The sequence below is a fragment of the Tamandua tetradactyla genome, chromosome 5, assembly GCF_023851605.1.
Source record: "Tamandua tetradactyla isolate mTamTet1 chromosome 5, mTamTet1.pri, whole genome shotgun sequence".
In the NCBI taxonomy this organism is placed as follows: Eukaryota; Metazoa; Chordata; class Mammalia; order Pilosa; family Myrmecophagidae; genus Tamandua; species Tamandua tetradactyla.
Genome location: NC_135331.1, coordinates 146,664,465 through 146,686,952, shown reverse-complemented (window position 1 = coordinate 146,686,952; position 22,488 = coordinate 146,664,465). Strand labels below are relative to the sequence as shown.

Here is a 22,488-nt window from a genome sequence, read left to right as displayed (position 1 = left end):
TCCTGAAAGAATGTGTCAACAAGAGACTGGCCCTATAAGAAATACTAAAGGGAATTCTGCCAATTGAAAAAAAGAAAGACAGGAAAGGGGAGGTCTGAGGACACAGAATTGACGAGTACCACTAAGGGCAACTTAAAGGATAAAAAGAGAAAGAGGGAAAAGAATATGTAGATCTGACACACAAAATCCAAAAGATAAGATGGTGGATTTAAGAAACACCTTTTCAGTAATAACTTTGAATGTTAACAGACTAAACTTACAATTAAAAGATACAGATTGGCAGAATGGAGTAAGAAACAGAATCCAGCTATATTCTGCTTACAAGAGACTCATCTTGGACACAAAGGATACAAGTAGATTGAACGTGAAGGGATGGAAAACGATGTTCACACAAGCTGTAACCAAGCTGTGGTGCTGTGCTTTGAAACTTACTGCTTTTTTGTATATATGTTATTTTTCACAAAAAAAGAAAAAAAAGTCGATTATGATGATAAAAAAAATATTCCTTCTAGCCTCCTATATTCTGGAGCAGCTAGAAGGAAAAATCTGAGATGATGGGATGGTAGCCCATGACACACACTGGGATCTGTCCTGTAACTACTTGTTGAAATGTGCATTGAGAACTATTGCTTTTTTTCTTTCTTTGCTCTGTATATATGTTATACTATACAATAAAAAGAGTTAGAAAGAAAAACTGGCCTAGACTCTTTAAAATATTAATGTCATGAGAAAAAAAAACACAGCTGAACGGATGAGTCAGGGAAAATTCGTGATTAACTTTTTAATGGCTCTATAAGTCTTAGGCAGTTTGAGTCTACAGAGACCTAACAGTCAAGTGTACGAAAATGAACTTTAAATGGATCCTGGACAGGGAATGCAAGTAAAAGCAAAAGCTAGCTATCAGAGGTATGCTGGGGAAAACTGGAGAAACTCAGTTATGGACTGGATGTTCTGCAGTTGTTGTTGGTCATCTTAGCGTGGTGACAGGGTCACGGTCAGGAGGGGAACAGTCCTTATTCTTGGTGGGTCACACCGAGCTGAGGTGTCATGACAGTCTCAACTAAGTCTTCAAACAGTTCCGCAAAAGAAAAAGAAGTATGTGTATGAGAGAGAGACACAGCGAATATGGCAAAACATGAACAATTTGTTGACTCTAGATGGAGGGTATGTGAGCGTTCATTATATTATCCTTTCAACTTTTCTATTTCTTTTCCTGTTAGAAAATTTCCAAAATAAGAAGTTGGGAAAAAAAAAAAAAAAAAGAAAAACAACTATAGACATGATTACTCTAATTCTGTGTGCAGGGGGGAGGGGTGTCGGGCATATAAAATGGACCAGAAGGGAAAAAACCCACAATTAGTACCGCTTTTTCATCATAGTGGGCTTATAGGTGATTTGTTTTCTTGTTAATTTTTTGTATCTTTCTAAAAGCTCTGTAATGGGTATATATTACTTTTATAATCAGAAACAATTTAAACATGATTTTTAAAGTTTTCAATAAACAGGCTTCAGCAAAATGACATCAGCTGGCCTCTTCCCAAGAGCCCATGTGGCAGTCTCAGGGAGGAGTGGGCAGGATGAGAGGATATGCTAAGGTCTCTGTTATCATTTCATTTTTTGCCAGAACACCTTGCAATTAGGAGACTGAGCCACTGGCTTACTTGGTGCTGGGTCTTATTCTCCATATGCCCCAGTTTTATATTCATTTTATCCTGAACAGCTCCCAGCTCTGCTTTTATCTCCTCCACAGTTGCCTCCAACTGATTCTCCAGCTTGTTGATGAGTGGTTCACATCGACAACCATTTATTGGGGCCTATGAGGCAAACAAAGAAGGAATCAATCCTACTTGTTCATTCCTTCAACAAATGTTAAATGTTGTGAGCACCCCGTGATGTGCCAGGCAGTACAGCCAGGGCTGGGAACAGCCATGAAGGAGGAGACAGGCTGATTCCAGTCTTAACTTCTGAGTGTCCACAGGCTGGGCTTTGTGTCTAGCAGGCACTAAGGAGATGCGGAGGGGTAACGTGTGGTCCGCGTCCTCAAGCAGCTTGTGCTGCTTTATCCACTCTGAGTCCTCCAGTTACCTGTTCACCTAAGGATGGTACAGAAGGCTTTGAAACTAAACCTGTCTGCTTGGGCCTCAGTGGCAGGAGCATATCTGCACCACTGAGGGGGCCAGGGCCACACGGCTTATCTTCAAAGCTCATGCCTCATTAAGGTCATGCCTGGGTAGAGGCAGTCCCAGGAACAGAGTCCAATGGACAGCCTTGTTTAATGCACACAGTCCCATTTCCCGACAGGGCTCGGCAGGTACCTGCATCACTTTGCCATCCTTGCCCCGGTACAACGTGTACAGCTGGTACGCTCTAAATTCGTGGGGCGGGGGCGGAGAGGAACACCGATGCCTGCCCTTCTTTTTAGGGTGACTGTGAGCATGCGCGTTCTTCTGGTGTCCAGGCTGCTGGTCCGTGGGTGGGGCGGGGTCAGAAAATGCCGATACCTGAGGGAGAGGAAGAGCACTGTGACATCCGCAAGGGTGACACCCACCCAAGGGCACTGGTTTTGGAGCAAGGAACTCCTCCTTGCTTCACTTTGAGGCATTCTACTCCGAACATCTCAGATCAAAAGAAGTGCATCGACACGCTAGCCCTTTATCTCAAGTTGGCCAGATTTAATTTCTGTGCTCTGGTCCAAACCAGCAAGCCACGTGAAGTGGCGTTTGGGCCGTCAGGCACGAAGCTCTCCCAGGGCCCTCTGTCAACCACCTCCCAGCACCCTCTCGTCTGTCTCCAGGTGCTTCCTGACCTTGGGCCTTGATTTTTTCCTCCTGGTGTCCTTTGCTCTGGGCTCCGGGGAAGCTGACAGGAAATCTTCTCTGGCTTCTTCTTTTCTTACTGCAGCCTGCTCACTGCTAGGGGTATCTCCTGCTGAGACACTGCCCTAGGGAGAAGAAGAAAAAAAAAAAAAGCCCAAAACCTAAGAAGCTTCTGTTCCCCATTTTTCTTGTTCACTTTAAACCCTGCATTATCATTTTTTAAGAGAAAGACCTAAACTTTTAACCTCTGAGAGATGAGAGATTTTCTGAAAGACACCATACTCTATTCTGCCTTCAGCCCCCCAAGGCCGGGTGGGTGGGACACTCTTGTTAGGCTGAAGAATGCCCAGAGAGGTGTGACCCCGAAACCTCCCATCCTGTCTCTGAATTGGAATGAAAGGAGGTCCCCAGGAGCAGGGTGAGGTAAAGCAATAGCATTCACTGAAGAAGACTGTTTTTCTTTTTGTTTTTTGTTTTTTTTAATTGATAAAACATACAAGCAGATACATTTTTAACATACAAACATTCCATACATGGTGTACAATCAGTGGCCGGGCTCACTCTGGACATTCATTTCCCTCATTTCCCACAAACCCACATGTCTGGGAGCAGCAGCAATTAAGCAGAGTCCCATCAGGACTGAACAAAGAGATGAGGTACTTACTGTTCTACCTGCCCCATCGCCTTTTTCACTAGTGGGGTCAAATTCTGTTTTCAAGACTCTATCCCCTAAGACACCCTTGCGAATCTTTGCCCAGCTGACGAAGACGCAGGGATTCCTGCTTGGTGGCCTTAGCTCAATACATATGATTTTCCTGGTCAGTTGAATATTTGGTTTTTATCTTATCTATTTCTTGGGTACTAACCCAAATATATTCCTGGGTCTAATTCTTTGTTCTAGATCTCTAGTAATTTACCACACAGAAAATATCTCAGCCTGAGAAATTGTGAGTCTTTTGCACATCAACTAAACATAACCTTACATACTCTTTGTGTTTGCAACCCCATAATTCTTGGTAGGCTGAGAAAGGTGTAAAATGAAGTAACATCATTTCTGGTCCTTGTGAAAACTTTTACAACTTAATATATATAATTCACATATAGAAACTAAATCTCAGTTAGTTACACTGCCTTAATCCTGGAAACTGATGAGAGGATTTCAAAATGGTAGAAAGCAGAGCAAGTATTTCTGTGCCAAGAGTTGTCCTGCTTGGTCTCTATACCTATTCTACCTCCTGGGGGAGATAAAAAGCATGATTAATTCTGGGGCTACCATGTATAGTTGTGCAAGCTCTTCACTGTATAAGGGCACCTGACTGAGGGGGTGAGTGGGGAAGGGGGAGATAAAATCCAACTCCGACTCCATCAGGTGCAGAGCTGCTCTGCCCATGGGGCCTCTTTTTCTAATTTGCACAAAGGAGCTATATGTGCTAGTGGAGCTTTGATCCATTCTTTAAACTGAGACAGATGAATGCTCGCAAACTTCAGCAAGCATCAGATCACCTGGGGGCTTGTTGAAACACAAATTGCTGAGCCCCACCCCTGAGTTTCTGATCCAGGAGGGCTAAGGTGAGGCCCAAGAATGAAAAGTTCTAATAAATTCCCAGGTGATGCACCAGAAACTGCACTTTTAAAAACATTTCTTGAAATAACTAAAGAGCATGATGTGCTGTCCAAAGGGCGGGAACCAAGGCAACAGATACCCGGGACAGGTAAATGTACCCACAGAGGGTGTGGGATGGGCCACACACATGGGCACGTGATCTGAAATCCTGGAGGAGTGGAGGACCTGAAGGCAAAGGAGAAAAAGAGAAAAGACTGACAATAGCATGAAGAACCCAGCAGGGAAGGAGAGGCAGAGCAGGGCATGGCAGCCCCCAGACACGCCTGGTGAAATAGGGTGATAGTTTCCCCCCACTCTAAGCAGGGATGGGGCAGGCAGGAGAGTTACCCCTACCTTGCTTTGGGCCACTTCATCCCTTGGCACAGACTGGGCTCTCCTCTCTTCCTTGAGCTGCTCTCTCTTTTTTCTCAGGCTTCGCCCACGACTGAAGCGCAAGACCTGAAGGAGGCAAGAGGCGTTGCTACAAACTGCTGGTATTACCAGCGTCAGTGTGAGGGAATTGTCCTTGGGCTAGATGCTTTCAAAACTTAAAACCCAGTAGGAGAGAACAAGTGTGCAAAGCACTTTGGACTGTTATAGGGACCCAGAAACAGAAAGGCTTACGCCTTATTACTCCAACAGCTTATTAGGATGACAATAATAATAACGGGTATCTATGTGCCAGAGCCAGCACGTAGGCAGGTGCAGGCTGTGCACTGAGCAACTCCAGGGAACAGCACTCACATACATGAGGATATGAATGGCTTCCTTGGAGGTGGGTAAGTGGCAGCCCTGTGCCAGGCGCAGCCTTGCTTGACATCTTGGTATGCAGACCTGAACTAGACCATAGGATTTTGTCTTGGCCAAATTGCACCCAATTCCTATTCAATTTGATGCAAATATTATTATGATGCATCTGTGAACCGTGGTAACCACAGTGAGGCAGGAATTTCTTGCACAGAGGACACATTTAGGCTGCCCCTTACAATGTGGGGAGACAGAATAGACACGGCAGGTGCGAGTTTAACCCAGCAACAGCTACCATAAAATCTTTGGGCAAAGAATTTAAGTGCTCTGAGATGTGTGCACAAATGTAAAAACAAGTAGTTCTGGGATTTCAGAGAAAATAGGAGCGGAGTGTTACACATGGGACCTTAGTCACCCTCAGGCACCTCTCTGCTGACCTCAGTTCCTTAAAGAGTTGCTTAATTGGCAGAGGATGTTTAACCACAGAGAAGAGATCTTTGAGCCTGTGGAAACCTTGGCCCAGTTCTACACCTTCCCTGCACCTCTGGTTCAGGGGTCAACCCCTTTAATCAAGGAGCTGTGGAAGGCAAAATGACTTTTCCAAGGTCACATATTTCTGCAATAAAACTCTCATTGTCTTCTTATATAGATAAGGGCTCTTTGAAGTTCAGCTGGGTCTTGTTTACTTCAACATGAGACTTTTTTTCTTCTTGTGTTTGTGAAATTCTAGTGATACCGTTATACAACAAAAAGAACCTCCTATGGGTAGTGGGTACTGTATAAATACAAAATCTCACATAGTATTTGCTTGGAACTAAACCTTAATTTTGCCTATTTTTGAGCATTATTCTCATGCCCTGAGCCAGCAATTCTGCAAGTGTCCAGGTACTCCTGAGTCCATGAGGTTAAAATGATTTTTATAATAATATTTACACTGTTGGCCTTTTCCATTCTTGTTCTCTGATGAGTACAGTGGATTTTTCCAGAGGCTGCATATGTGATACTGCAATAGACTGCATGCAGAAACAGATGAGAACCCAGCTGTCTTCTATTAAGTGATGCTTTAAAGCAAAAATGTAAAATGCTACTCTTCTCAATAAATTTTCATTTGTTTTGGAAAAGTTATTTTTCATAAAACAATGGTATTTATGTTAACATGGGATGGGTTTAATATTGTTACTTTTAAATGAACTATTTTTAAAAAGTCTCAATTTTACTTATGATTATAGTATTATTGATAGGTATAACCCACATAAACAAAAAATCTTTGTGGTTTCTTACATTTAAGAATGTAAAATGGTTCTGAGACCCAAAAGTCTGAGAACCATTTCCCGAAGCCAATCTAAAGCTAAATTCAGACTCCTCAGGAAGTCAAGTCTGATGAAAGGAAGTGACTGGTTCCTGTCACTCACGCAGTTTATGGACTCTTAGAACATGCCACAGCACCAGAATCAGCCTGAAATTCACTTTCAGAAGCTCTTTTGAACTGTGTCAATCAAAAATGGTAAGTGTGCTGGTTTGAATCTGTTATAGACCATAAGCCTATGTTCTTTCGATCCAAACTTATGGGTGCAGACCTGTTGGTGGGTGGGACCTTTTGATTAGGTTGTTTCCATGGAGATGGTACCTGCCCATTCAAGGTGGGTCGTAATTTGTTCGATGGGATCCTTTAAGGGAGAAATATTTTTGGAGAGAACTCAGAGCTGACAGAGTTCAGGGAAGGTAAGAAAGAAAATGCCCTAGGAGAAACCAGAAGGACCCACAGGAACTGAGGGAGCCATTCTGAAACCAACCCAGGAGAAAAGGGCCAGTGGATGTCGTCATGTGCCTTACCATGTGACAGAGAAACCCAGATACCATCTGCCTGTCTTCAGTGAAGGTATCTTCTTGTTGATGCCTTAGATTGGACATTTTTATGTCCTTAGAAATGTACATGTGTAACCTAATACGTTCCCTTTGAAAAAGTCAACTCATTTCTGGTATATTGTATTCTGGCAGCTTTAGCGAACCAAAACAACAAGCAATACTCAAAGGTTACCCCAACCCAAAATAATCATCTGAAAAATTCCCTCTATATATTAGGTTATAAGATAATGAAAACAACTCTGCATGGGTTACAGCCTCTCAGCAAACCATATAATCTACTAAATGGAATGCTGTTCATTTTTTCCAGTCCACAGAAATCAGGGAATGAAGTATGAAGTCTGAAAAAGAAATACACTCTCAGTACTGCTGTGGCACATTAAAATCCATGGTCAACAAGGTGTCAGGGCAAGGGAAATTTCCTTTTCAGGGAAAAAAAAACAAAACAGCAAGGCTATTTCTGTAACCACAGATCAACAAAAGAACATGCATATACATAAACTACGTATATTCAAAATTCTTCTTTTGTGCTGAGGGGTTTAGAATGTACAATTGTGTATAAAATGAACTTCACTAAAATGTCATCCTACTACTTCACTATGAAATATTGGCACAGGAAATTTTGCTTAAGGGATTTTTAATGGAAATATAAAAGGAGAAACCATAGGAAAATGGTCCACCGTAAAGCTGTAACCTATAATCGAAGCTCTTGGGTTCTGGAATACAAATGACAGGTGGGTCAAAGAAATTCTCTTGTCCCATAAGACTTGATGAACAAGGTATGACTGAAGATGGGGCTGTCCATTAAATTGCCAAACACTGAAATGTCAGATAATGGTAATAACTATGATGGATTCTGACATTTATATAGCACCTGGTATACTATGATCCATAAAAGACCAGCGCTTTTCAATCAGGATTCACGAATGTGATTCAGCTGATGATTAGCTTGCAAATAGCTGAAGAGAGGGAAGTCCTCCCCTCCCTGGTAGCTTTTACTAAGAAGTACCTGACTCACTTCTATCGGGAGATTTGTGGACTTCCAGGGACCTCCGATAAGGATGAACTCCATGAGCAAGAGGCTGACCAATTTTTCAAAACCAAAAAATCTTAACCATTCAAAATGAAATACTTATTGTGATTGATGGAATTGTAGGAAATTGTTGATTTCCCCCCACAAGAATAATTCATGGTTAATTTGAGAACATCACTTTGGAATTATTTCTTTCTCTCTCTCTCATACAAATTAAAAATATCTAGAGACTTGCTAACTCTCTTTGAAATTGGGATCCTATATATCAGGTATACAAGCAAAGTGTCTCTAGCAATACGGTTCTTATCAAGCAGGTGGTACAAACACCCACCTTAGGTAAAAGTGATTTGAAAGAAAAAAAGTGATTTGAAAGAAGAGGGATGTGTGTGTAAGTTTCTGGTATTAAAAGAAAAAAAAAACCTCCAGTTACACTGTGCTTCCCCCCACATAAAACAAAACTAAACTAAACAAAGCACACTGCCCTTAGATTGTTCACTGTGCACCTCTGTGTTGTTTCATTTATGTGACTGTTCCATTTAGCATTCCTTTGGAGTATCTAAACATGCTTGGTGGCAGAACACATTGTAAAACAACATAGTATAAAAGTAAGTAAGTAAATACATAAATTAATTAATTAATATTAAATACATATATACATTTTTTTTTTCTGCATGGACAGGCACAGGGAATCGAACCCAGTTCTCCGGCATGGCAGGCAAGAATTCTACTACTGAATCACCATTGCATCACCCTCCCAAGATGTTTTGAATGGTAACTTCTTCTCTGGCAAATTAGCTGGGAATTTATGATATAGAAAGCTCCTGGTTCTTCCAGCACGGAGGGGTTGGAATGGGCATGGCCCGGGTGCCCCTAGAGGGTGGGAGAAAGATCAACAGTGGTGGTGGAGTTATATAGAGAAGGGCGGGTTTGGCGGGCAGATATGATTGCTGGATTGCTATGCTGGTGTTTCTTTTGGTCTCCAGTATCTTGGAGCAGCTAGAGGTGAGACCTAGAGTTGTGGGGCTGTGGCCCGTGCCAGGCTCTGGGGTCTATTCAACCACTGAGTGCTGCTCTGTGTATTGAAATTTGTTGCTTTTTCTGTATATATGTTATTTTTCACACACACACACACAAAAGAAAAAAAAGTGATGATAAAAAATATACATATTCCTTCTAACCCCCAATGTTCTGGAGCAGCTAGAAGGAAAAATCTGAGATGATGGTATCTGTCCCATCCCAGGACAAACTCTGGGATCTATCCTGTAGCTACTTGTTAAAGAATGTTTTGAAAACTATTGCTTTTTTTTTCTTTGCTTTGTATATATGTTCTATCACACAATAAATAAATAAATAAGAAAGTAAGTAAGTAAATAAATAAAAGAAAGCTACTGGTGACAATAATCTGGCTGCAGGGAGAAAAAGATTCCCATGTATTCAGAGCATGTTGGGGCTGAAGTCTCTGGTTCAGTCATCCTGGGAGCCCACATAGATTCCGACATTTCCTACCACCTGGTTAGTGAGTCAACCAATTCCCTGTTCAAGTTAGTTCTAATTGGCTTCCAGATTGCAACCAGAGGAGTCCTAGTGACCTTGCATCCAGCAAATCAGTACAATGGAAAGTGCACTACCTCCTACCTGGGGCGCTTTAGTGAGGAGAAGAGCCACTTCCGGGTTATTGTGGTAGCGGGCAGTCTCCAGCGGAGTCTGGCCTGCCTAGGGAAAGACACAGGGGAAGACACGTGAGGAAAGGGGCAACAACCCCTACACACACAGACACACACACACACTCCAGCTGGGACAGCCCTCACCAGGAGCTGGTAACCACACATGCAGTCATCTCACCCAGCGCACGCATACACACACACAGACACACACACACACTCCAGCTGGGACAGCCCTCACCAGGAGCTGGTAACCACACATGCAGTCATCTCACCCAGCGCATGCATACACACACACAGACACACACACACTCCAGCTGGGACAGCCCTCACCAGGAGCTGGTAACCACACATGCAGTCATCTCACTCAGCACTTACAGCCGAATTCCATGCGGTGGTCCTACCATCCAAAGGGGAGCAAGTCACAATGAGGAAGTGTTAATTAACAGTATAAAGCAACATAGGGTAAGTGCTGACAGAACAAGCACTAAGTGCTCTAGGAGGCAGCGGTCTGGGGTGGGAAAGAGATGAAGGTAAAAGTCAGACAGGGGCAGGCAGAACATTTCAGTTGAGGAGACAATACAAAGAACTGAGAATTGCATTGTTGGCCCAGCAATGAATTCATCCTGAAGAATAGTGGGGAAGATGCCTGGAAGTGGGGAAGTGGGAAAAGCAGATTGGGTGTGGACCATGGAGTTTTAGGAACTGGATTGTGAATAGCAATTAGGAAATTACTGCCATAATCTCAGTTCTAGAGAGATTAAGCCAAAAACCAGGAGATAACAGTGGGATCCAAAAGGAAGAAGGTATATAAGGAAGAGGTGACTTTGCCACCCAGCACTGGTTCTAGTACAATGAGATGGTGGCAGGAGGAAGGGGTCTAGATATAGGTCAAAGAGGGCCAAGAACCTGTCACCAGCTCCAACACCCCCTGACCCTCCAGACACACCTCACAACTTTCGAACTTGTAGTCCCCTGAGCTTGTACTAATCCAGGACAGAAACCACAGATCAGCCTCAAGGAAGAGTGGTGGGTGGCCTGTACTTGGAAGGCTGTGAGCTGGTAGGACCTTGTGGTCATTAGATTCAGGTGTCAACTTGGCCAGGTGAAGGTGCCTAGTTTTATTGCTGTGGACATGAGCCAATGGCATGTGAAGCTCAACTGTTGCTGATTACATCTGTAGTCGGCTAGGAGGCGTGCCTGCTGCAATGAATGATGTTGATTTAATTGGTTGTTGCTTAAATGAGAGAGCTCAACGTAGCTCAACGTAGCACAGCCCACACAGCCCAGCATACCTCATCTCAGCACTCACCACTCAGCCAGGCCTTTGGAGATGCAGAAAGAGATCACCCTGGGGAAAGTTGTTGGAACCCAGAGGCCTCGGGAGAAGGCCAGCAGAGATTACCCTGTGCCTTCCTACGTAAGAAGGAACCTCAGTTGAAAGTTAGCTGCCTTTCCTCTGAAGAACTCATGAAATAAATCCTCTTTTATTAAAAGCCAATCTGTCTCTGATGTGTTGCATTCCAGCAGCTAGCAAACCAGAACTGACCTGCTGGGTAAGCAGGGTGTGGAGATAGTGAGTGAGTGAGAGGGACAGAAAGAGTGAGGGAGGAAAGGAGAGATAGAGAGAAGGAAAGAGTTAGGTATTGTTTTGGGTAAAAGGTAGTTAAGAGTTTTGAGAATGATTAACCTGATGGCCATTTTTCTGAGAACCACATGTGCTTACAGGCCTAGAACTCACTTTAGGTTACACCTTCTTGTCAGTTTACTTAGCAAGACACCTTTGAGTTTTCTGTTAGCTAAGTTAAGCTCACTGCAACTAGGGGTCCAGAGATGCGCTCTCAGGGGTTGTGAATTCATAGGTGTGCTAAGGGGAGGGGGTCTCTTCAAATCTGCACTGAGGACAGCGGAGTATCAAATTCTTCCACAGTGTGACCAGGCTTAGGAAGCATGCCCTTGGGGTCTACACACCCCATTCTAAAATGGTTTAGAAACTACTCCTGCAACTCAACTTACATTATTAACAATGGTCCCATCTGCTCCAGATTCCAATAAAATTTTAACCACCTTCTTGTGATTTAGTGCAGCAGCAATATGAAGTGCTGTGTCTCCAGCCTGAAATCAATCAGAAGACAGCTTGCTAACCCCCCTCTGATCACGGCCCACAATCGTCTGGTTCTTCATCTCATGGCCCACTGGTGACTCTTCCAACTAAGGTTTGCTTAGACTGCTCTGGGACCCTTTGTTAAAGTGTTATGCGGTTCTTTTGAAGGAGATCTTGGAATTAAACTACGCACCAATATCAAATTTCTTACTGACTAGGGATACCAGAAACTGCAAAATAGGGTTAATTGCAGGAGGAAAGGTAATGCTGGGCTGGCTTGTTCCAAATGGTGGAACTCCAAGCCACACACTGAGGCAGGAGGACGGAAGGGACTGTGGGCAGACAGGCTACCATCCCAGGGTTCTGGACCACATTCCCCTGCAGCCCTGGCAGGTGAGAGGCCAAAGAACGCCTTGGTTAGGGAGTGCTGGGACTGAGCGGCAGAAGCTGGGAAGATGGCTACTTCTGCAACCCCTGCTGGGGCAGGGATGGGGGCCATAATATCCCAGCCCTGCAGCTGCCCCAGGTGGATCTGAAGGGTCCTTGGGAGGGAATCTGCAGGCTCAGGACATTCTATGTTTGGGTGGAGACACTGAGAACCAGCGAGTTCACCGAAGATCAACTGTTTTTCTATCTAAATGGACCATAAACCAAAATTTTATATTTCCTTTACAAAAAAAAAAGTTTTCAGGCAATCAACTACAAAAGACAGATAAGGACAACTACAGTTTGGTGGGCCAATTTCAAATGCAAATACTGTTATTTTTCAAACACAATGATATTTTCAGACAGATAGAGGAGAAATGAAATCATTCATTTTCTCCCCTGTCAGTTGATCAGGTAAGGCACCCTGGTTCTCTTCTTCCCAGGCAGCATGAAGACCACGCCATCCCTGTGGCCTTCACCACTCAATGAGTAGTTGGAAAAATATTTATTTCATTTTCTGGGTCACTTTGTTAGGTATGTTGGGGGAAAATCCTACAGTAATGCTTTCCAATCTTGGTGGTATATTGGAATCAACTGAGGAGATTTACAGATTTCTGAAGTCTAGATGCCCATCCCCACAAATTCTGGGCAGGGGGGATTTTGAAAGCTCCTTGGGTAAGTCTACCATGCTTGCAAGGTTGAGAAGCACTGATCTGTGGGGTCTGTATAGGGGAAACCTGGTGGACTAGAATCCACGGGAGAGAATGTGGAATGATAGGACTTGACCATCATCTTAGGTCAGGGATTCTTAACCCTGCTGCAAACTCAGCCAGGTGGCTTTCTACAAGCACCATTGCCTGTGCCTCACCCCACGGAGGTCCCAGCTCACGTCAACTCAGCTGGGGTTCAGAATGGTAATTTTTAAAAATTCCCCTGATGATTCTCATATGTAGCCAGGATCAGAAACCACGGTTAGAGGGTATATTTAATTCTAATCACAATTTAATGTTTTTAACTTGCAGATTTATGCACCCAAATTCAGAAAATTCCAGCAATGCATCTCTTAGGGATCAATAAATAGAATCCAAATGACTACTGTGGAACACTATAATAATCACAGCTTTATTTCAAAACCCCAGCATATGCCCAATTTTACAGAAATGAGAGACTTCATCAGCTCTGATTTAAAAACCGGCATCACAACAAACAGAATTCAGGTAGTCACGAGACTCCTGATTCCATGGTTTATTTACTAAGCCACATTATAACCTGTGAGTTTTCTTTTGTAAAATGGTATTAAAAAAACAAAACCCACCCCAGGATCTCCAGAAAATGATCGATATGCAAATATGGTGCTATGTACTGGAATGATAAGGGCACACACTCTCTAGAAGGCCGGAAAAACCAGGGCTGCTGGAATTCAGTGGAACACCCATGCAAAGGCCATCACTGGTGCACTCTCAGAAAGGACAGAGGGCACCGCCTCCCAGCAAGCTCTGCTCCCACTGGAACTAGCACACCTTCCAGATGCCTTGTGGAAAGGGTGCCCGGCGGCCACGAGGAGGACACATGCACTGACCTGGTTCTTTTCATGGACAGAACAGAAAGCACTGAGGAGGAGCCTAATGATGGACAAGTGATTATAGCGCGTGGCAACGTGCAAACAGGTGTCGCCCGCCTGCGGACAGAAATCAAACTCTAAGCACAATCTGAGCGGTTACAAAACAAAACAGAAAATAAAAAGAAAAGGTCATTGAAAAGCTGGTTGACTACCATACATTCTTCGGGGGATGTCAGCCTGGATGGTAAGCACCCCTTTTAACATAGATGCTCCACTCTAAGTCTCCTTGCCCTTTACCGCTGTTGCTGCTGAGCTGTCTGTAGCCCTGTTTACCTTCTGCTGTGTAGACAACCATGTAGTCAACCAAAATCTTCGCTTTCATTTTTCATACACTGGATGCCTGCCTGCTCCCCACCAGACCTTACCCAGGACTTGGCTAAGGATCCACAGCTCCCAGCCTACCCTAGTACATAAAGGCCGTGGAGTGAACTGAACTAAGACCAACAAGTCAGCTTTGGAAATTAGCCTTTCCCATTAGAGCTGCCATGGGCTGAAAGGACAGGGCAGGCTGGACTTTAAGAAAATGTGTGTTCTACAAAATTCAAGGAGTTTCCCCCATCAGGAGGTCCCAGTATCCTAACTGGGACAATTTAGCCTGGGGAGCTGAAGGACAAACAAGTCAGAGTGAGCAAAAAGGACATTCAGACAACTGCGGGTTAGGACCGTGCTTCGCGGTCACGGCAGCACTCTGCGCACAGAAAGGCAGCAGTCACACTGGAGACAGAAAGGTGTGACGTTCTGCAGAGCTCTCTTGACATTTTCATGATAGCTATGCCTAGAGAATGTCAACTACCTCAGCACAACTTTCTGCCCTGGATTAAGAAGGAGCCAGGCTCAAAGTTGAGATTCAGAGCAGTCTGTGAATCCCCTTAGATGATTCTGTCCCTAAACACGGAGACCCTGCTAAGGCCATTTTCGAGATAAGCCTCAGATTGTCAAGCCAAGGTGGCTGCAGCCTGGGATGTATAAAGAAAGTACAGTTTCTTTGGCAGAGGGAAGGGCGTATTCGTGTGGCATCTCTAAAAACTACTGACCCATCTGCTCACCCCGAGGGCAACTTGCTAATCACTAAGACCTGCCCTCTATGGATCCTGAGTATGCACGGGCATTGCAAGGCTTCCCGTGTGCTGCTTCATCCAATAATTCCTCAGGGGTGGGGGACTCTCAGAACATTTAGAAGCTTCCTAAACCGTAATTCAGGCACATGCTATAAGAAATAATAAAACAAACTGAGACTGAGAAACAAGGGGAAAAGGATGGGGAAAAAGCGGCATTTCCGAGTCTTTTAAGTCCTCATATCCTTAAGTGACCCATTAAGAAGTTAGCAAAAAACCGAACCCTTTGTATATAGCCCCCAAACATTTTTTACATTCTAACATCTACTTTTCAATGGTGGAGCATGCTTTCAGCTATTTTCCGAGGTGACACGAGAACGCGCGCTAGAAAGGCCGTTTAGTTCACCCACGTTGTTCCTGAGGTCTGCTCGGGCCCCGGCCAGCAGGAGGGTGCGCGCGGTCTGGGCGTGGCTGTTCTGGCAGGCGAGGTGCAGCGCGGTGCTTCCCGCCTTGGAGAGAGGCAGACAGAGGGAAGGCGCGTTAGGAGCCTGCATCTGCACAGGCCTGTGCCATGCACGCCTGGCGGGGGTCAGGGGTGGATACTTACCCAGTGGGATAAAAAATAAGGCAACATTCGTTTTCTCAGTTTCCGGGTGGCAGGCCCAGGAGAGGAGCTTTAGTGGAAAGATGCTGAATTTGGAATCGGAATAGACAGAAGAGCCGCATCTGTCAAAAAGCCTTGGTTCCAAGCCCCGGTTCTGCAAAGCTCTTAATGGCTTCAGGCTTGAACTACGTCTCTGAGCACTGGAGTGAGATCCCTACATGCAGGGCTGAGAGAGCTGATTCAGAGTGCCTAGGAAAGCACTTTCTTAAGCATCACATGCTGAACATATCATTTTGTTCACAACCCTAACCTGGCTGCGAGCCCAGCTGGGGACTAAACAAGCAGCGCTTGGCTGCTGTGCCAAGCTCAGAAGGAGGGCCAGGCCGTCGCTGATGTCTCCCGTGGAGAGGACGGCGTCCTTCCCGCCCAGCACCGGTGACAGCCGAGGATGCACCCTATACCGACGTGGAGTGAAGAAGGCAGCTCAGGCCACGTCCTGGAAGTATGGGCTAATGGAAACTGGTATTGAACTTGGAAGTCTCTTTCACATGGTCAGTTCTCTTATTTTTCTTGAAACATCAAAATGTGAACTACGGAATGGGTGCCCCACATAATAAGACGATACATCTACCAAAGAGACAGAGACCCTCTCGGCGTTTGGACTCCCGACCTTCAACGTGCCATGTCACAATGACAATGACACCCAAGGGTCACAGCAATGTCCACGACAATCTGGTAGAAAGAACTGCTCGAAAGGAACAGGGTTTTTTGAGACTATGGGATGGAAGTGACAAAGCAGGGGCCCCAGAGGAGATGTGGTATGGTCTGAGAGTGGGCACATGAACTCAGGAGGCTGAATGCAAATACTCAGTGTCTGTTCGGCTGAAGTTAACTGGGTCAGGACTGCAGCCACGTAGGCTCAGAGCTGATATGCTGCCTGTTCATCACTTTTCCCTCACCTAGTTTATTCCCCTCTGGATCATACAATACTGTTTGCTGATACTCCAGATAACTCAATTCCTGGCCTTTTCAGAAAAGGAAAGAGTTAAAAAAAAAAGGGGGGGGGGAGGAAAACTATATGCCACCCAGTTCATTTACTTCCCTCTCAGAACCTTAGCTGTAACTTGCCTTGGGAGAGCCTATTTGTTGTTGTTATTTCCAGGAACCTGGAGCTTGGCAGGCCTGAGGGAGCAGCCCAGGCAAACTGGGCTGACGGCTGCCCTAGGCTGATCATCAGGGGGTTTGATTTTGGTTGTTTTGATCTTTCTTTCAAAAGCCCCCCCAGGAGATTCTAATATGCAGCCATGTAGAGAATCACTGCCAGCTTCGTTCTCACCAGTAATCAGAGGATCCGCCCGTGTTTTAAACCTTCTACTCCCTGCGGACGGCTCAGGGCTTGGCTTGGTGTAATTCACTGTGTAAGGGGCAGGCTGTCTCAAAACTTCATGGCAGCCGATAAACTTATGTTGACTATGAGTGAAATGAAAGAAATCTGATGGCTCTAAAAACACACCATGCCGAAATTTATTTTGCCAATAAGAAGATATCAGTTATGGCAGAAAGCATTTGAATCAAGAGCACTTAAAACCATGGGTTTGAATAAACAAATTGTGGTACATCCATATAAAAGAATCCTACTCATCAATAAAAAGGAATAAACTGTGTATATATCTAACAATGTGAATTCAAAAACATTACGCTAAGTGAAAAAAGCCAGACACAAAAAGCTTATGGTTCCATTTACATGACCTTCTGGAAAAGGCAAAAAAAAAAAAAAAAATGGTGGTTGTGCCAGAGGCTGGGAATAGAAGGAGGGGATTGACTCAAAGAGGAATTAAGGAACTTTTGGAGGTGAGGGAAATATTCTATACTTGATTGTGGTGGTGGTGACACAATGTACACACATTCTATGTATATACAGCAATGTATACACATATGTTAAAACTCACAGAACAGTATACCTAAGATGGATTAAATTTGCTGCAGGTGAATTACACCTAAATAAACCTGACATTAAAATATGACCTGGGTGGATACATTTTGGACAGGCATTTTCCCCACCCCACAGGATGGGTGCTGATTTCCAGGACAGGGGCTGCCATATTTGCTGAATAAGGGCCTTCCTAGAGCCTCCCCCGGAAGCTGTGACTGAGGTGGAAGATATAAGATATCTAAGATATTTCTTCTTAGATGACACTAGTCACTTCATCTGTGCTTCTGGCAGCCTCTGCTGTTTTATATATAGAGAGAGAACTTGTGCCTTTCTACAAAGCTTTCTTTTAAACATTTAATTGTGAAATATAACATATACACAGAAAGAACAAATTTCCAAGTATGGTAAGGACTACAGCTCCACAATTTCAGCTATTTCCTTCTAGCTGCTCTAGGACACTGGAGACCAAAAAGAAATAACGTAATGATTGAGTAGTCATACTCATTTGTTGAATCCTATCTTCTCTGTCACAATACCTCCTTCTCCTTTGATCTTTAGGGGTATTAGCCCTGCCCATTCTAACTTCATGTTGAAAAGGGTGTCAACATTATGGGGTAGAAGGATACAAGTGGTTGGCATAAAAAGAAAATGTGATAATATATAAACATGTGTTCCAGATCATGGACCATTTTGAAGAAACACCGGATACATTCTCAGAGGATACTTGTTGGAATGAATGAATGATGGAAGAGTCACCAGCCTGCCAAGCCATGAGCCAGGCAGGAGATAATATGATGCATCACTTGCTTCTTTCCTTCAAGTTTTTGATTCATGAAGGAACCATGAGAAACATTTAACCAGTAAAGAAAAGCACTGAGCTGTGTATGGTGCAGAAGAGATACTGGAGGAAACAACCTGATGGGCCTTTGGGGCAACGAGAGGCTGCTGCTCTGGGTTGGAGTTCTATAGGCAGAGAAGAGGATGGGATATCCCTAAAGGAGCTGGGACATGTGAAGAGACAGTGAGCCCCCAGGAGGGTGTAGGAGGCGGATGCTGGGGAATGGTGCAGGAAATGGGCTCCAGACAGAGGCTGAGGCCACTCTGCGAAGGCCTGAGAGAGAACATCAGGAGTTTTGTTGATGAAATTTTTTTTTTTTTTTTTTTTTTTTAGGGCAGGCACTGGGAATTGCTGGAAAATTTTTGAATAGAGGAAAAGCAGGATGGAGAAGGGATTAGATTTGAGCTGGTAAAGCTATCATGACAACCCAGAGAAGCATTAATCATGAGCATCGAAAGAGGCATAAATGAAAGATCATGAAGGACACATCTAAGATATGATGAGTAACTAGAGAGGGGAGACTGAGGAAAATGAGAACAAACATCGTTCTTTCTCTGTCTCCGTGAGGACAGGGATGGCTTGCGTAATTACACTCTTTCATAGACCAGCGGAAAAGCAGTAGGAGCTGGGAGATTTCAAAGGTGGCCAGAGGCACTGCAGTAGATTCTCTTGCTCATCATGTAGACTGTTCATTAAGCAGTTTCGAGCTTTCCTTTGTTCTATCTTTTGCAGCATGCGAGGTCCAAGTCACTAAATTGATGGCACATATTTCTGATAGGTGGATTTAATTCTGGATTTTTGCCTGATGATGCTGTTGAACTCTTGTGTGTGGATGGGTGTGTTTGTGTATTAGAGGAACTACTGTTTCCAGTCCTAGAGTGGAATGTGTGTGTGTGCTTTAGGGAGGCTACCACTGCCCACACTCCCCACGCTGCTGCCACACAGGAGCCCATCCTAGCACAGCAGATCATTACCCCACCATCAGGGGCTGAGACCACCACCCAGTGACACTAACCGTACAGGTGCAATGTGGGAAACCTGCAAAACTGTACCACAAAAAAACTAACCGAGATGAGATAAGCAACCCAACAGTGAAGGAGCACGCTTATAAATAAGCGCTTCACAGAAAAGAAAACCCAACAAGGCAATTACAAAAAAAAAAAAAGAAAAAAAGAAAAAAAAAAACATACTGCAGATACAGCCTGGCCATCCAAAGACAGAGAAGAAGACAAGGCTCTTTATGACTCCCTTCTCACAACTATTGAAAATAAACTGATAATGCTTTTTTTTTAAAATAAAATATGCTTTTTCCCCCAATTATAAAATAAATAATTGGTTCATTTTGGAAAATTTGGGAAAGATACAAACGTATTAACAGAAAATCAAAAACAATCATCATCTCAATTCCCGGAGATAACCATCGTTAACATGTTGGTAGATATACATCCAAGCCTTAACTTTTCATTACCTACACATTTATATTAAGCATTGGGACATGCAATATATATGGTTTTGTCGTCTTTTGTCATATTTTGTAACAAATTATAAGCATTACCTTCAATGATTTTAATTATATTAACCGCATCCATTATATGAATAAACCATAATTTTTAACACCTCCCCCCCTTTTTTTTACTATTCTGTCGTTGCTGAGAAAATCCTCATAGGTAAATTTTAATCACCGTCTTTTATTGCTTTTTAAAAACGGAATTCTAGAAGGGTAGTTCCTGTGTGAAAAGATAGAGCTAGTTTTAAGGTTCTTGATTTATTTTGCCAAACTGTCTTCAAACATGGTTGTTCCGATTGCACTAGTCACATTTCTCTAGAGGTGTCTGAGTGTCCATTTCACCGCTTTTGCCAATATTACCATTTTAAAGTTCTTTTTTTTTTTTTTGGACGTAGCCACAATCCCCCACCTTTATTAAAGTTCTTTTGCTGGTGTTTTTTTTATTGCCAACTCTCTATTGCTGTACTTTTTATTTTTTTTTTTACAATGTCAAGATGATGGCGACATTAATCCGAAGTAGGTGTCCGGCTGCAGTCAGGGCCTCTCCCACCGGCAGCAGGGTTCAGCGCTGTTGGTGGGCTTGGTTCCGACCTGGATAGCAATCTGCTTCTAGCTTTCTTTGCTAATAAAAGCTACGGATGAGACCCACCCTACCTCATTCCGTGAGCCCCTGAGCTTTTGCTCTGTTCACGCAGACATGGCTCCCAGGCGAAGGGAAACTGAGGCCATCCTTACCTGTGGCTGAGGAGTTCCAGCACCTGTTGGGCCTCACCTTATTCTTGGCAAGCACGTTAGCTCCTGCTTTAACGAGCAGCTTGGCTGACTGGCTGAAACCATGCCAGGATGCTTCATGCAGGGCCGTGTTTCCGTCCTAACACACACAGAGATAAAGCAGGTTATCCAAGACCTAATTCATCTCATTGTGTTCTCCAAGAGACCCAGGAAAATGATCCTCCTCGTTCTCTTGGGTCCAGTACACTGCATTTTTACGGCATGCCACAGGACCTTTCTCCTCATGGGTTCCTCTTGGGAACTTCAGAACACAGAAAATGATTTGCATGGCCATTTTCTCAATTCTCCCAGAAAGGATACATAACAAGCACCAGCCTAGATGTACAGAACAAAAATTAATTCATGATGCACAATGGAAGCCTTATGGCATTAGGGCTTAAGTATCTCTGGGCACTGGGGCTGAGAAAGGCCACCACGGCCCATCCACAGCTCACATTGAACTAAAAGCAGTACCACGACACCTTCTATTGCTCTCCAACCTCGATTGCCCCTCAATGTCCGCTCTGCCATGGCTTCAGGGAGAACCCTGTAAAGACTGGGTAAATGAAGAATCCCGCTTCATAAGTTCTAGGGGCCCAGAGACCTGAGAGGTAGATTATTCATCTTTCATCCCCAAAGCTTAATGTCACCCAGCTTGATTCAAAAGCCACAGGGCCCCAAACAAATGAGCAGGCACTGTGGAAATAGTGATATGTAAATAAGTGTCCTCAATATGTGGCTTTGAAATTAAAACCAAACAACTAACAAACATCGCTCTTACTTGCTACCCTTACTATTAAAAAAAAAAAAAAAAAAAGAAAGAAATGTCACAATGTAATGGGTAGAGTAGCGTGGGGGCCAGGAGGGCAGGGGTTACCAGAATTGGGAAGCCCTGGAGAGAAAGGTAGGTACCCCCATACCGCCACCATGAAGCTCCAAGCCAGGGGCACAGGGCAGTCAGCTGGGGGCAGTATGGGCACATTTCTCCAATTATGTTGAGTCTCTAGCTTAGACACTTTTTTTTTCCATTGGCCAAAAATTTACTTAAAAGAGTTTTGTGTTGTGACTCTTCTGGGTGAAGTTACTGATGATCTGATTTTTTTAAAAAAACACTTTTTTATTATGAATTATAACATAAATACCAAAAAACTTTCAAAGTACATTGTAACAAGTAGCTATAGAACAGATTTTAGAATATGATATGGGTTACTGTTCCACAATTTTAGGCTTTTCCATCTAACTGCTCCAAGACTAAAAGAAATATCAACATCATAATTCAGCAGTCATACTCACTTGCCAAATCCTATCTTCTCTGTGATAAGTCCACCTTCCCCTTTGATCTTTCTCCCAATCTTTAGGGGTTATTTGGACGCTGCCTTTCTAATTTTTTCATGTTGGAAAGGGGGTGTTGATAATAAGGGACAGGGGGATGGAACTAGCTGATGTTCTGGAGAGGCTGGCCACTCTGGGTTTCAGGACCTACCTGGCCTAGGAATCCATCTGGAGGTTGTAGGTTTCTGGAAAATAATCTTAGCACATGAAACGTTTGTAAAATCTCAGAGCCCTGGGTGCTCTTTAGGGTTGACAGGAATGGTTTAGGTTGCGGTTTGGCAAACTGTAGTAATTAGCAATATCTAGCTAAAGCTTGCATAAGAGTAGCCACCAGAATAGGCTCTCTACTGTATTTGAACTCTCTTAGCCACTGATACCCTATTTTGGTACATTTCTTTTCCCCTTTTGGTCAGGAAGGCATTGTTGATCCTATGGTGCCATGGCCAGACTCATCCCTGGGAGTCATGTCCACACTGTCTGGTGTAGACTTTAATAGTCCACGCCTGTGCCCCTGGAAATAGCTAGGATCAAGAACAAAAGAGACAAGGTCTAATGCTGCTGATGCCACACAGGG

The 22,488-nt window shown here is 43.9% G+C and overlaps 1 protein-coding gene across 7 annotated transcripts in view; it reads right to left on the bottom strand.

Annotated features, from left to right (window-relative positions):
- Positions 1–22,488, bottom strand: part of ANKRD6 (ankyrin repeat domain 6) — a 252,189-nt gene that overhangs the window by 11,460 nt on the left and 218,241 nt on the right. For 6 of the 7 annotated variants that reach the window (XM_077162412.1, XM_077162410.1, XM_077162411.1 and 3 more), the window contains 9 exons: positions 20,584–20,682; positions 15,340–15,438; positions 13,833–13,931; positions 11,740–11,838; positions 9,698–9,775; positions 4,774–4,878; positions 2,807–2,941; positions 2,316–2,501; positions 1,662–1,814 (listed from right to left, as the gene is read on the bottom strand). In XM_077162412.1, the coding sequence (XP_077018527.1) occupies positions 1,662–1,814; positions 2,316–2,501; positions 2,807–2,941; positions 4,774–4,878; positions 9,698–9,775; positions 11,740–11,838; positions 13,833–13,931; positions 15,340–15,438; positions 20,584–20,682 (1,053 nt within the window). Of the gene's footprint in view, positions 1–1,661; positions 1,815–2,315; positions 2,502–2,806; positions 2,942–4,773; positions 4,879–9,697; positions 9,776–11,739; positions 11,839–13,832; positions 13,932–15,339; positions 15,439–15,536; positions 20,683–22,488 lie in introns of all 7 variants that reach the window. The other variant, XM_077162414.1, reaches the window with a different exon arrangement.